Source organism: Lampetra fluviatilis, chromosome 31 (assembly GCF_964198595.1).
Source record: "Lampetra fluviatilis chromosome 31, kcLamFluv1.1, whole genome shotgun sequence".
Lineage (NCBI taxonomy): Eukaryota > Metazoa > Chordata > Hyperoartia > Petromyzontiformes > Petromyzontidae > Lampetra > Lampetra fluviatilis.
Window position 1 is genome coordinate 6,730,776 of NC_136305.1, and position 14,196 is coordinate 6,744,971.

The window sequence follows — 14,196 nt, forward strand, 5'->3', positions numbered from 1 at the left end:
CAGGGGAGGCAAATAGCTGTTACTAAAATAAAAAAAAAAGAATGATCAAATCAAATAAATATTAAGATTTTTCCACTGATCTGTGTTAAAAATGTAATTTCTGTACGATTCCAATCATTTTTATGGTCAAAATCGCCAAATTTGCGGAGCTCCGCTGCAAATACAGGAAGAGACGAGAGGTGAGGCAGCGACGAACTCAGCCTCCCCTCTAATTGCGCAACCCCTCCGTAACTGAATGGAGCGCGGGCAATCGGCACGTGCCTGTTACTATCTCAGTATGTCACCAATGTAATATTTGTAGACCCTTTCATTTCATGTTCTCACCTGACTTACTCCAGGTAACTTATTTCACGTATGTGTATAAAGATATTTACGCTCGCTGGTCTCGTCATAAAACTACAATGAAAAAGCACCAGGGGAGGCAGCTATCACATCTGCCTCACTGAGGGGGACGTGTCTAACACGCCCCCCTCAGTGAGGCCACGCCCCCCTCAGTGTGTGAATGTCATTTCTGTACGATTGACACTAGCCAGTGCCTCCCCAGCCATTGACCTCACCGCACGTCACTGATACATACAAGGTTGTATGACTCATTGCTTAATAGAGCGTAGGGTTTGTGTTTATCTCTGCTGAGCCAGTGGTGAAAATTCAACATTTCCATTGTGGAGGCCAGTCTCTATGAGATAACTTCGCACAAAGTGGTACTCGTTTTATTGACCCAGGAGCAGTAATCGACTGGGACTTGAACTCGGTTTCTGATTGTGAGTGAAGCAGTCTAACCACAAAGACAAATATCTCCTGTATAGCCTGTAACAGATTGTTGGGGCAAGTGCTGTTAGCAAGCACGTATGAAGGCCGGCACGGCACACGAGGGGGTGGCTGGCCAACACCACGCCCAGCCGCCTTTGTCTCCCCAGTACTGATGTTTTACACACCACACCAGGTTCAGTACTCATTTAGGGTTGAGTCGACCTAGGGGAGGCCTAGGATCAATTCCGATATTCGCCACTGCTATTGGTCATTAGTGGGAATGGAACTAGGGTTGCCATTTTCGTAGCATTGTACACCAACCACTGCATATACGGCACACATACGTACTGTGTATATACACAACAACAACAACGGTACCTATACATGTGAAGTATTGGAAAATGACGGCAGGAAACTCCTTGACGGGAACACACTTCTTTTATTAAATCTTGACTTGTAACAATACAACGCGTGGCCTCTCTTCTTCACAATGCGCTTCTCTTGACTCTGGATTCTGTGCTGCCGGCTCTCTGTGCCTCGTGTAGACTCCGCGCCTCGGCTACACTCCTCTCTCGCCTCGTGTAGACTCTGCGCCTCTGCTACACTCTCCCCTCGCCTCGTGTAGACTTTCCTCTCTCGCTGGCTACACCGTATGCATACTCGGCTCGTGCAGACCGTTCTCTCTCGCTGGCTACACCGTATGCATACTCGGCTCGTGCAGACCGTTCTCTCTCGCTGGCTACACCGTATGCATACTCGGCTCGTGCAGACCGTTCTCTCTCGCTGGCTACACCGTATGCATACTCGGCTCGTGCAGACCGTTCTCTCTCGCTGGCTACACACTATACATCACTCAGCTCGTGTAGACCGTTCTCTCTCGCTGGCTACACACTATACATTACTCAGCTCGTGTAGACCGTTCTATCTCGCTGGCTACACACTATACATTACTCAGCTCGTGTAGACCGTTCTATCTCGCTGGCTACACACTATCCATTACTCTCCTGTACTCTCCATTACTCTCCTCTCCGGGCTCTATCTCTGCACCCTCGTCTTCATTCTTAGATGGTTCCACTTCTGCCCCTTGCTCCTCTGTGCATCACCTTATATACCCCTTCTTCCCGGGAGACGGAGCGGATGCGGACCTCAACGTCGGCACCGCTCCTCAGTTACCCAATCCCCACGCGCTATCCCTACGATCCGGATCCGCTCAGCGCGTGTTTCCACTCCTCGCCCAATCACACCGCGCTGCTACCCGATCACTCCCTCTGGGCGCGTCACCGGCACACAGCCAATCAGCAGCACTACCCCCACCCGCGCACTGACGCCTGCTCCTCCCCGTCAGCGCGCGTCACCACACACACACCCGTACATACGCGCTGGCACACGACATATACACCCAGCGCGTATCACCACTACACATGCACGCACATATATACCTGCACACAATAGACACATGGTAGCACAAATGGTAGGCGTTACTGCGCTTTGAACCTGGTGACCCGACTTCGAATCCCGGCCACGGCTCAGATCAGTGACATCTGAACCGGTCCTGGTCCCGACCTCACCAGCCTGGTGAAGTATGGTCAAACAAAAACCCCCTTGACCGACGCGTCATAGTTCGGGAGACCTTCATCCAACGGTGGGGCTGTTAAAGCGCAATAAATAATAATAATTGTTGTTGCTGTTGTTTATAACTGAAATGCCATTTATTTACCGGAGAAAATGAAGTAAACTCATCGACCTGTGTCTCTTTTCACCCGGTCACTGTTACTAATGAATGGCAATGATTATTTCCACATCAAAACATCTAATAACGCTTTGAAGGCAGGTGACTGCAGCTACGAAAAAGCCATGACCTTTCCATCTGTCCTTCATCTTCCTGACTTAAGAAGATGTTTTTTTTTTACCTTTCCATCTAATGGGCTTCCTTGCTTTCCCTTGATATTGAACGCATTACGGCGCAACGAATCGGGGACCAACTGGCCCACAGGGCTCATAATGGCCATGTTAGAGACACACTGGGACGGTGGACACTGTGTTGTCATTGTGATCCTTTGTTTGATTCAGACAGCAGCCCACTTGAGATTCTCAGGGGGGCTGAAACACAAAGACGAAGATCCCCCGTATAGCCTGAAAAACACCGTTGGGGCAAGTGCTGTTAGCGAGCACCTATGAAGGCTGGCACGGCACACGAGTGGGTGGGTGGCCAGCACCACGCCCGGCCGGCTTTGTCTCCCCAGTGGCGATGTTTACACATCGCACCAGGTACTCATTTGAGACTGAGTCGACCTAGGGGAGGCCCAGGACCAGTTTCAGATCATCATCACTGGTGTTGGCCGTGAGCAGGAATCGAACTCGGGTGGCCGGGTTCGTAGCGCAGTGCGTTAACCTCTACACCACCGCTCCCCACAATACAGATACTCATGCACTTACACACCCGCCACTAATCAATCTTTAAGTCACGTGCACACAAAGACAAAATATCCCTCCTGTAGCTTTCAACACATAAACACGCTCTTACATATAAGACACACACTTGTAAAAAAAAAACATGCTAACACGTCACAAAGACAAAGATCCCCCGGATAGCCTGTTACGGACTGGTGGATCGCCAGCACCAACACCACACACACACAAATATCCCCCACCAGTATTTTAGCCTTAACCAGACTGTAGGGGCAATAAAGACCGGGATGTGTCCGCTAGCTCTGTAACTACCGTACCAGCGAAACGTCCGTAACGTGCTGCCGAAGCCGCAATACATCGGCACGTTTTGTACACCCTGACAATTGCATTAATTGACTGCGTCGGGTTGCAGGAGGGTGTATGACACAGCAAATGTACTTACGGGATCCGACCGCAAAAAAAAAAACGTCAAATATGAAGCTGAAAATTTGTATTATGGTGATCATTGATTGCATTTATAATACCACCACAGCAACAACAACAACAAAAGATAGTGCCTCTTCGTCGTTATTCACTCTGGTACATTGTACAACCGAGCAGTCTTAATTAATACAGCATGTGTGGCAGGATAGTGCTCACTCGTGTACACCAGTGCGCACACAGATAAAGACAAAGGTCCCCCGTATAGCTTGTAACAGACTATTGGGGCAAGTGCTGTTAGCGAGCACCTATGAAGGCCGGCACTGTGGCACACGAGGGGTTGGGTGGCCAGCACCACGCCCGGCCGCCTTTGTTTCCCCAGTGACGATATTTTTACACACTGCACCAAGTACTCATTTGAGGCTGAGTCGACCTAGGGGAGACCCAGGACCTGTTCAGATAATCGTCACTGGGTGTTGGCCGTGAGCAGGAATCGAATTCGGATCGCCGGGTTAACCACTACACTACCGCATACCAATACCCCGACATTCGCCCCTAAGTGACAGTGACGTCACCATGGTGCCTGTGCCAGGCTAAGTGCACTTTGAGGCCACGTGAATTGTCGAAGGTCCGCTGCCAACAGGGGGTCTCGGGACAGACCCAGAAGGTGCCATGGGTTGGTTGTACCCCCCTACTGTGCCAGGCTAGGTGCAGGTCACGGGACAGACCCAGCCGATGCCATGGGTTGGCTGACTGAGATAACCGGTAGATGCACCACCAGCTGTACCCCTCTACTGTGCCAGGCTAGGTGCAGGTCACGGGACAGACCCAGCTGGTGCCATGGGTTGACTGACTGAGATGACTGGTAGATGCACCACCAGCTGTACCCCCCTACTGTGCCAGGCTAGGTGCAGGTCACAGGACAGACCCAGCCGGTGCCATGGGTTGGCTGACTGAGATGACCGGTAGATGCACCACCAGCTGTACTCCCTGCTGTGGCAACACGACCGCATATACACATACATACGTGCATACACACAGACAGCAATTGCTTGTGTTCAAATGCATTACGACACACACCGACATACATCCAGTACACACATTTTCACTGTTAAGTGCCTAACCACTCACCCCACATGCACACAGACGACACATTGCAGATGCACACAAGCACGCAGCGAAGTATAAACACACAGCATATGCACACACATAAATCCATGTATTCTCGCAAACGTTCACGAAATAATTGCAACACACACGCACTCATTATTTATATGCACACGCCCGCCTGACACCCACACACGTGTGAACATAAATAAGGGAAAGATCCCCCCCATATAGCCCATGCAAGCTGTTGGGGCGCTGGGCAAGTGCTGTTAGCGAGCACCTATTAAGGCCAACATGGCCCAGGAGAGGGTGTTGCGGTGCGGATGAACACCACGCCCGGCCACCTTGTGCCTCCACTGTGCCCGTGCGTGGACGCTGCGCTCGGGCACAGATCTCAGTAGAGGCCGGGGGTCACCGAGGAGGAGGAGGCCCGACCCCTGTTGCGACCTTCATCGCCGACGGCGGCGGCCACGAAGGGAAAATCAAACTCGGTTCGCCGGGATTCGCAGCGCCAACGGCAACCACCAGCGCCACCGCTCCCCGTCACATACGCAGACACACAACGCGCACGCACACAACATTTTTCGCGTGTTGGGACACAAATCACCGCGCGCGCAAAGGGCACCAAACGTGAGATGATCACCGCTAATTTAGATGGCGAGGCTCGGGGGGGGGGTCTATGCTAACCCCCCCCCCGTGTTTGTGAGAGTGCCGAGACGGCCTTCTTTTGTCCGACGGAGTGAGACGGGGGTTAATTTCCCCCCCATCCCCTTTGCCTCTTCCATCCACTCAGCCATCCTCTCTCTTCCCTGCCCGTCCACCAATCCTCCCCCCCCACCGCTGCCCTCTCCAAGCCTCCTCAAGCTATGGTCCCCATCCCTCTGGTTGCCATGGTGACGGTTGCTAGGCAGCCAGCCCCCCTCCTTGCTCCTGGGCTGCATTCAATAGATTTGTGTGGTGCTGCAGTGGATGGGGGAGAATTGAGGTGGGTGGGTGGTTGGGGGTAGCAATGTTGTGGTGTACACCTTTGTTGGCTGTGCGTTTGTCAACAAATGTTTTTTTTTTACAATGTCATTTTTATTATCATGAATTATAATTAATTTGATTATTGACATCGTTATCATTAGCTCCAGCTTCTGCGTCATCACGGTCAATCATAAGCCATAATTTTCATAAACTATAATAATTATTCTATTCGTCACGATCATACATTATGATCCTTAATGTATGGATGTATGCTGAATTCCTTTTACCTCGCATGTAGCCAACCGTGCTAATCGGAGATGCGAAATCATCATCAATTATAATTCTGAATATTGTATAATCATAAATTCATCATTACCTTCATTACCAATGATAGGTTTTCATATCATTCCATCATTATCATCATCATGTTAAGCATAACATCAAAGTGATCATCGAACATCCATATTCTAAGTATATTATCAACATGCATGTTATCATTGACATTGCATAATTAACTTTAATTGATTTGCCATTTAGTAGCAAGGTAAATTGGTGTGCTAATGGGTTAGTAGGTAGGTTTATTTGTAGGTAGCTTAATGCATAGGGAGGTAGCTATGTTGATAGCTAAGTACGGTAAATTAATAGGTAGCTAGTTTGATTACTAAGGCACATTATGGGTACATAGTATGGATTCATTGCAAGCTGGATCTGTCTGGTTTGGCAACTAGGAAAATATGTCCATACTCGGCACACTACATCCAGTATGCCTCTGGCTGTGGCTACTAGTTATGGGGTTGCTTACTCAAGTCTGCCAGAGACCCGGAAAGTATTACATGATAAATTAATTACTGGGTTTATGCGTCGGTGCTTGATAGATAGGGCCGTAGGTAGATCGAATTATGGGTAGGTAGATTTGCAAGTAGAGAGGTTGAAGCATGGGTATATGCATGGGTATGTGGCCTTGGTAGGTAGGTTTATGCATATGTGAATTAATAGATACGTTGATAGGATAATGTGCATGTCGGTAGAATAGTAGATAGGTTGATGCACCGTTGGCTTGTGCTCCAACTCACTCTGTCGACTGTCTGAATGCAACTATTGATGATAACATAACGATCAACCAGACCGCACGAGGGGAACCTTACAGCTGGAACAGGAATAAACCGGAGCCAACTAAAAATCATAACCAGTTTCATAACACGTTGTCAATTGTTATCAGTGGTCCCAGGGCCTCAGCTGTGCGGACTGACAGCTCCCATCCAGGATAACCGCTTGAGATGGATCGTAATCGGTAGTGGCTGAGTGGCACGGTGAGGTCCTAATGACCGTGTCAGAGCCACTGAGTCATCAACGCTGCGATTCCAGGTTCTAATCCAGGCTCCCATCCACGTGAGATTGATGAACGAGCTTCTCGCGATTTGTAAAATGCTTCGTCCATGGGCTGTGCTACCAACGACTCTCGTTATCTGTGGCCTGTTATCTGTGTTCATGTGTCGATGAGTAACACGTAAATTATCTTCGGGAAATGATAGCTTCATCCTGTTATCCGCACCTGTTCACGGATAACAGGAGTGGTCATGTTATCCGTAGTTATCTGTGGATAACCACGTGGGTGTCGGGATGGGCGGATATATAACATGACATGCCAATAGTATCGATACGGATGCGAGGAAACTCCCCATGTAGAAAGTTTGTTGGTGGCGGTCTCAAAATTCAACCTTTTATTTCCGTTTTCAGGAAATGATCATTTAACTGTGAAAATATGCGGAAGGCACTGGGAGCCGTGTGTAACGAATATGGATTTTCCGCAGATTTCTGCGAGGATTGGCATGGACGAACCAAACGCGTTCAATGTTCGAATTTCGAGAGTTCCACACCACAGTCGGGGCAGCAGCAGAGAAGACGGAGCGACCTCCGGTTGAGCAGTTGCTTACCTGGAGAGGATTTAATGAGTGGCTTAGTCTGCTCGAGCAGGGAGGGCGCACGGAGGGCGGGAGAGCGAGACGAGAGAGGGGAGAGGTCGCCGGGAGAAAGTCGATGGAGGATCTTGGGGACGGTGGTGGCCGATCTCGTTCGTTGATCCCGGATTGGATCGCGAGCCGGCGAAGGAATTTTAGGATTGGGACGATGCGGTGTCATCTGCAGGGTGTGGCGCGACAAGCCGCGATGTGGCAACGTCTCGCGGCGGTAAGACTTGGTGGATTTGTTTTTTGGCGGCAGCAGCAGGACGCGCAGCAGGATGCCCCCCACCCCCCCCCCCCCACTGTCCGGGTGTGAATGTGAATAAGAAAATAAACAACTGATGATGATACGTCCCGCGGAAAGAAATAAAAACGTGCGCGGAAAATTAATAACGCGGCTGACTCACTCGCTCGCTGTCGTACACACGGCGTGGTTCTCACGAGCGGTGCGTCTACGCTATGCAGTCAGAGCACGAGTTCGAATCGATGTTGTTACACGTTTCAATCCCTTAGCACATACCCCGGATGAGTGCTCATTTGTGTGTGTGTGTGTGTATCTTGAACCTGGCCTAATCGTCCTCTAGGTTTGTTCAGTCTAAAATGCATTCCCTGTGCGGTAGTTTGATCGCAAATTTCACCACTGTATTTGAAACGAGAGTAATGTTTTCTTCAGGTGTTCCGGTTTCCTCACACGATTATGAACACTCATTACTTGGCTGAAAACATCTTGATGCGTAGAGGACGCCAGAGCTGAGGCAATTGTTGGCGCCAGCTTACCACCTGACCACCTTCCAGCTTGTCTGTGTGGTTCTTATTCGGCGAACGCGACATGTAATTTGCACGAAGGACGGCGCGACATCGAAACCGAAACGAACGATTATTGAAGCAAGGTTGTGTGCGCATGTGCGTGTGTGTCCCTGGCGCGCGTGCAGCTGGTCGCCAATGCGCTTGTCTTCGTGTGCACCAACATGGCGGGCGTGTGCACGCACTACCCCACGGAGGTGGCCCAGCGACAGGCCTTCCACGAGACGCGCGAGTGCATCAAGGCCCGGCTGCGCACGCAGAAGGAGAACCAGCAGCAGGTACGGGGACCGGGATAGGGAGCCGGCCGGTCCGTGCGCCACCCAGCCGCTGATCGTTGTTGCCGGGATGACGGCTGGGCCTCACCCGGGGCTTGAATTCTCACACGATATCGTGCCGAACGATGCTATCGGCTGGCTTGGATTAGAGCAGAATGTCGGTGTAAGGCACTACCACTGCTACTACTACTACCACAGTACAAAGTACACCGATGCATGTTGATGCTACATTATTGGACGCTATATTTATCCGTGACAACTTTTCACGACCTCTTTTGAGGAAAATCGCCTCACCCTGGTTACAGAAAAAATGCCAAAAACAGAGGGACAGGGTCGTCGAAAAAGATTTCTGTGAACCTATGTGGTACGGCCAAATTAACAGTGTAGATGAAGCTGCTACGCTACATTTCAGCGAGGCTCAACCAGGACACATGGTAAGCCGGCAGCCCCTCTCTCTCTGTCAGTCCCCGCCCACATTTTTACGTAGTCACGCCCACTCAGTCACTAGCCCGGCCCACGCAGTGAGTGGCCTGCTCGCTGTTTCTGGCATTGGGCCCTGTCCTGCATTGACCTCTTGTTTCAGTTCTCCTTAAGTTTCCCTTCGCCTCATCCCCCTGAAACTTGAGCCTCTACGTCTCCCCATCTCTCTGTGTACTCGTGTTCCCTTGTCCTTCGGTGTCTTTGTGTCCCCGTAAACTGTGTAAATGTTCCGTGTCTCTGGGTCTCAATTTGGGTATGAGCAAAAGAATAATTGTGACATATCATGGAAAGAAGAAGAAAAATATCTCACAATAGCAGAGGAGGCGATTAGCATGGTTGGCTATGTACAGTGACAAATAAGTTCAACATACAAACATCATGCATTGTCTTGAATGGTGCATTATTACGTAGCTGACACAAACTTGGATTTTTAATGCCCTTTGCATGACTCAGATTTGCCAAGACATTAGCAGCCTCAAAAAGAGGACGATCCTCGGTAATTTGCGCTCCTTCAACGGAGGAATAGCAACACTACACAAACCCTCTCCTGAAGCCCTCTCATGGCCAGCAGACCTTGGCATAGGCGTTTAGCTCCTGCACATATTGCCAAACACAAGGGGTAGAATGCGTGGTCCTTTGTCCCTGTGTCCCCAGGAGCGGCTGCTGCTGTCAGTGCTGCCCCGCCACGTGGCCATGGAGATGAAGGCCGACATCAACGCCAAGAAGGAGGACATGATGTTCCACAAGATCTACATCCAGAAGCACGACAACGTCAGGTGCTGCACGAGCTCACGTGCCTCGCGACACACGCAGATGTGCACTGCGGTGGCGAGATTTTATCTCCCTCGCCTGGTATGCAGAAGGTCTCCTTATTAATCTTGCCGATGCTAATGTAGAGCAACAATTATAATTTTACATTGAGGTGGTTAAGCCGGATAATTGCGTCCACCCAGCAGTATAAGTGGAGCAGTGTTCTTCATTGCAAGTCCCGCGGGCCACTGGCGGCCCCCTGGTGGCCTTTAGTGCGGCCCCTTGACGTGCGGCCCCTTGACGTGCAGCCCCTGACAATACGCAACATGTGAAAATGCCCCATTATGCTGTCAAAACCCCAATGGTTTCAAATGTGTGGCGGTCCTCACGCTGATGTCTTATTGGCACAAGTGCTGCCCCCTCTGAAAATTAGTGAAGAACACTGGGCTAAAGGCAGTTGATCAGCAAGGTTATGTGTGGTGGGGTATAGTGTGGGTGTTTCACGCCTCTTACAAGACAACTGGCCAGCGTTGAAAAATTTGTCCAACCATTTGCTATAAAGGGGCTTTTGATCACTCCCTATAGTGGAGGGGCCCTTTCACCAGCAGTATCTTGAACAAGACATTTCAGCGCCGGCACCTTTAACTTCCACTGTTGTAATTGGGCCGCTGTTGTATAAACAAGGCATCGATCACATCACGGTAAACGATGCCAACGACAGTGGCTGTGAAAAGAAAACAATGCCGTTACGGAAAACGGTCAAAGTTACTCAGCTTCTACGGGTAACGTTCAATATGAAGGCGCCGAGTAATTTCTCACACTTCGTAATGGAAACTCAGATCATGGACGAGTCTAAACCGTTATTTGTTTGGCCTTACAGGTTGTGCTTAATTTGTTAAAACCTCGAGGGAGATGGTCAACCGGCGCTGGGGTTGAAACTCATTCCTTCAGAATTGCAACTCCTTTTGTTCCACCAAGAGAACTATAATATTCTCGGATTCATTAGCTGATCAACAAAAAGCAATGCCTTTAATGAAACGTAAATTTATACGCGAAATTAAGAGATTATAAAACATGTTGAAGAGCCTTGGCATTATCTCTAAATGTACTTGAGCCCATATGAAGTGCCGTTTTTTCATTGAACGCGCCCGTTGTAGCACATTTTACCATCACAGTAGTAAAAAACTCGTCAACAAAGGAATCAACTAGACTTCAAAGAGGCATGGTGCTTTTGCGGGGCGGCTGGCCAAGCATATTGGTCATAAGTCTTTGTTCTTGAGCCACTTTGCACAGAGATTATGGTTCATATCCAACTACAAACAGTTTTTTAATAATTTGGGGCTACATAGTATGCTATATGGTTTCGAAATCTGCCGCAGAAAAAGGCAATTTTTCATAGCTTCTAAAATGCTAAAGCTACCAGATGTCTTGGAGGCTCATTGTGGCCACATGGTGAGCTAGCAGCTCCTCCCTCCACCAGCCCTGCCCGGGTTTTAATTATGAACGTACACTCTGAGTGGCCTCCTCTTCCTTTCCGATGTTGGCCCCGCTGACCGCACTGTTAACCCCTCCTGTTACTCTGTAGCGCCACACCTTTGCCTGTACAATGAGTTGAGTATGAGGATATTGACAAACGTGTTCGATTATGGGTTGGGTTGCCATCTAATCCACAGATTAAACCCAGGCATATTTCTCAGTCAGCCTGGTCTGTCAGAACTGTGGAGTTAAACTGCGATGAAGTTCAACACAATAGGAACCATTTGTCAGGACAACTATTTTTTTTCCTGCCATCCAAATCCTCCTGGACTGTCCGGGTCAAACCAGGACAGGTGACAACCCTAAGACATTTTTTATTTATTTTCTATAACGATTCAGGACAGCGGGACAATATCTGTGGGACAGTTCTGGCCAAACTGGCATGTTTTGGTAGCTTTAGAAAACGCACATTGTGGACTTGTTGGGTCCTACTTGAGGCCTTTTGATTTGTGAAGCCTACTGCTTTGCCTGCAGTGGCCGCTCAAGTCCCATGGGCCTAGCAAGCCGTTGCCGTGGAAGCACCGCCAATCGTTAACTCTCACTGGATTAATAATTGTCTTAAAGGGCTTGTTTTGACTTGACTTGTGTCTGTTAATGTTTAATTGGCCACTTAGGCGAAGCTGGTGTAAAGTTGCTCAAATACAAATAAATATCGGAAATAATAAATATGTAAAGAAGGGGGGTTCTTAATGGTTGAAGTGAAATACCATTTAATCTGTCAGCCCAAGGGGATGTTTTTTTTCAAATCAATTACTGTTTTGGGTGTTTCCAATTCACATTTTTGTTTGAATAAGTGCCCTTTATCTGACTCTAAATTATGAAAATCAATACGATAGATTAAAAAAATGTGTATATCCTTCAAACAAAGTCATCACTGCGTCTCTTGCATCGATGCAGCTTCAATCTAAAGAACGTCAGGTTCTATTAAATTTTTTATCATTTGCAATTTCCCATAAATATTTAAGCGGGAGCTTTCGGAATGCTCCGTTAATTATTTTTATTGTATTTGCCATCATTATTTCTCTTTATCATTATTAATAACGGTTAAACGGCACTTTGCTAAAGTCATTGGCAGGAAGTACGGGCGTGAATAGTAGCTCCATTAAATTGTTCCGTCCACTTTATTTAACCGATTGAGCGTCCAAGGAGTGTCATCATCATCATTGTTGTTGGGAAAGACCTTGAAAAGTGTCAGCATAACATTTAGATTTTTGATTCTTCAAGTCAAATGAAAGTGGCCTAATTTCTTAAATGCGCCGTTGCGAAGTGCTAATCTCTAAATCAGTGGTGTAAATACAAGGAGCAGATTCCCTCTGAGGGTAACTGCTATTCATTTCAGGTAATCCTTGCAAAATAAATGTCTTGCTTCAATAACTTCTCACCTGCTGAAATACCATAATGTCAATAAACAAATGACACCCCATACATGTGTAGTGGGTTCACTTGAGAGACACACACTAATTCATCAGGCAACACGCTTATTCTACGAACACAACGGGGTAACTACATAACCAGTAACCACAACGGGATAACTACATAACAGGTAACCGCCACGGGGTAACTATATAAACGGGTCAGGTCAGTCGGCACACTGCCTGACCCACGATGCCGAGCGCGAAGACCGGAGACCGAGGAGAAGACGTAGCACTACGTCCTCAAATGCCCGCTACTCTGCCAGCCCCCAGAACCATGCTCCCCTAGAGACCTCTTCCATGACATCGTGTACTCTGCTGGCAGTGAGGGCAATTCCTCTCTCTTTGTTGGTAGATGGCGCTCGGCGCCGTAGTGACCCATTATATGTCACTACACATGTACGGCCCTCTGTCCGTCCCAACTGCTGGCCTGTTCCATGCCACGTGGGTCTGTGGGGGTGATTTGACCATACTTCACCACGCTGGTCAGTGCAGGTTGGGATACATAAGCGTGGGAGCACAGAAGTACAGTACTCGACAATAGTGGATTTTGCTGCACTGCCCTTTGCTGATCGTCGTGTAGATCTGCAGCCTATAACACCTGTTATGCATCCTGGCCACCCATCTCAGCTCGATTGATACTCAACTCTGCCGAGCTTCTGTGATCTAACGAGACATTGGGTGCATTCCAGGTGCTTTGGGTCACCTGCAAACTTTGCAACCCCTGCAAAAATTACACTGGGTGCCTTGAGCAGAAACAGAAGCTTCCAATCCGACGAGCAGCTTTGCAATCGGACTTCCAACAAAGACCCAATAAACGTTGGAAATTTTTGTTGAGTTGCACTTGCTTCTTTAAAAATCCTTTTCGCTCTCGCGCTCAGTGAGAGCTTCCCACGGCTGCGCTGTGCTGTGCGTGTCCTCGTCGCATTTCAAGACGCCGCAGTGCCTCGGCTAAGCTGCTTGCGGCAGAAACACCCTTTTGATGGCTCGTCACACTGGGGTTTGTAAACCGCCGAACACAGCCCGAGCGTTGATGGGCAACCGCCGACTCTGGGAAGACACCAATCCAGCCGGGTAGAAGGTGCGGTTAAAGCTCCCCGTCTCTCCACCGTTAAGGTCACAAGTTCCAATTCCCAGCAGAGATTTAACTCAAAGAGTGTACAGTGTTGGGCAGCCACTGTGATTTTTTTTTTCTACCATCCTTACCGCATTCCATTCTACGGGAAGTACGAATATGGCAATGCAGCAAAATGATTTGCTGTATTACGATGTACGCGTCCGCGCTTCCTGACTTCACCAACGCCGCACTGCTCAGCGCAGTGAAGT

General features: G+C 48.8%; 1 protein-coding gene across 1 annotated transcript in view; it reads left to right on the plus strand.

The window, feature by feature from the left end:
* ADCY5 (adenylate cyclase 5) overlaps window positions 1-14,196 on the plus strand; it is a 212,531-nt gene that overhangs the window by 144,355 nt on the left and 53,980 nt on the right. Inside the window, exons 2-3 of the mRNA XM_078870986.1 lie at window positions 8,546-8,695; window positions 9,827-9,948. Of these exons, the coding sequence (XP_078727112.1) occupies window positions 8,546-8,695; window positions 9,827-9,948 (272 nt within the window). The remainder of the gene's footprint in view (window positions 1-8,545; window positions 8,696-9,826; window positions 9,949-14,196) is intronic.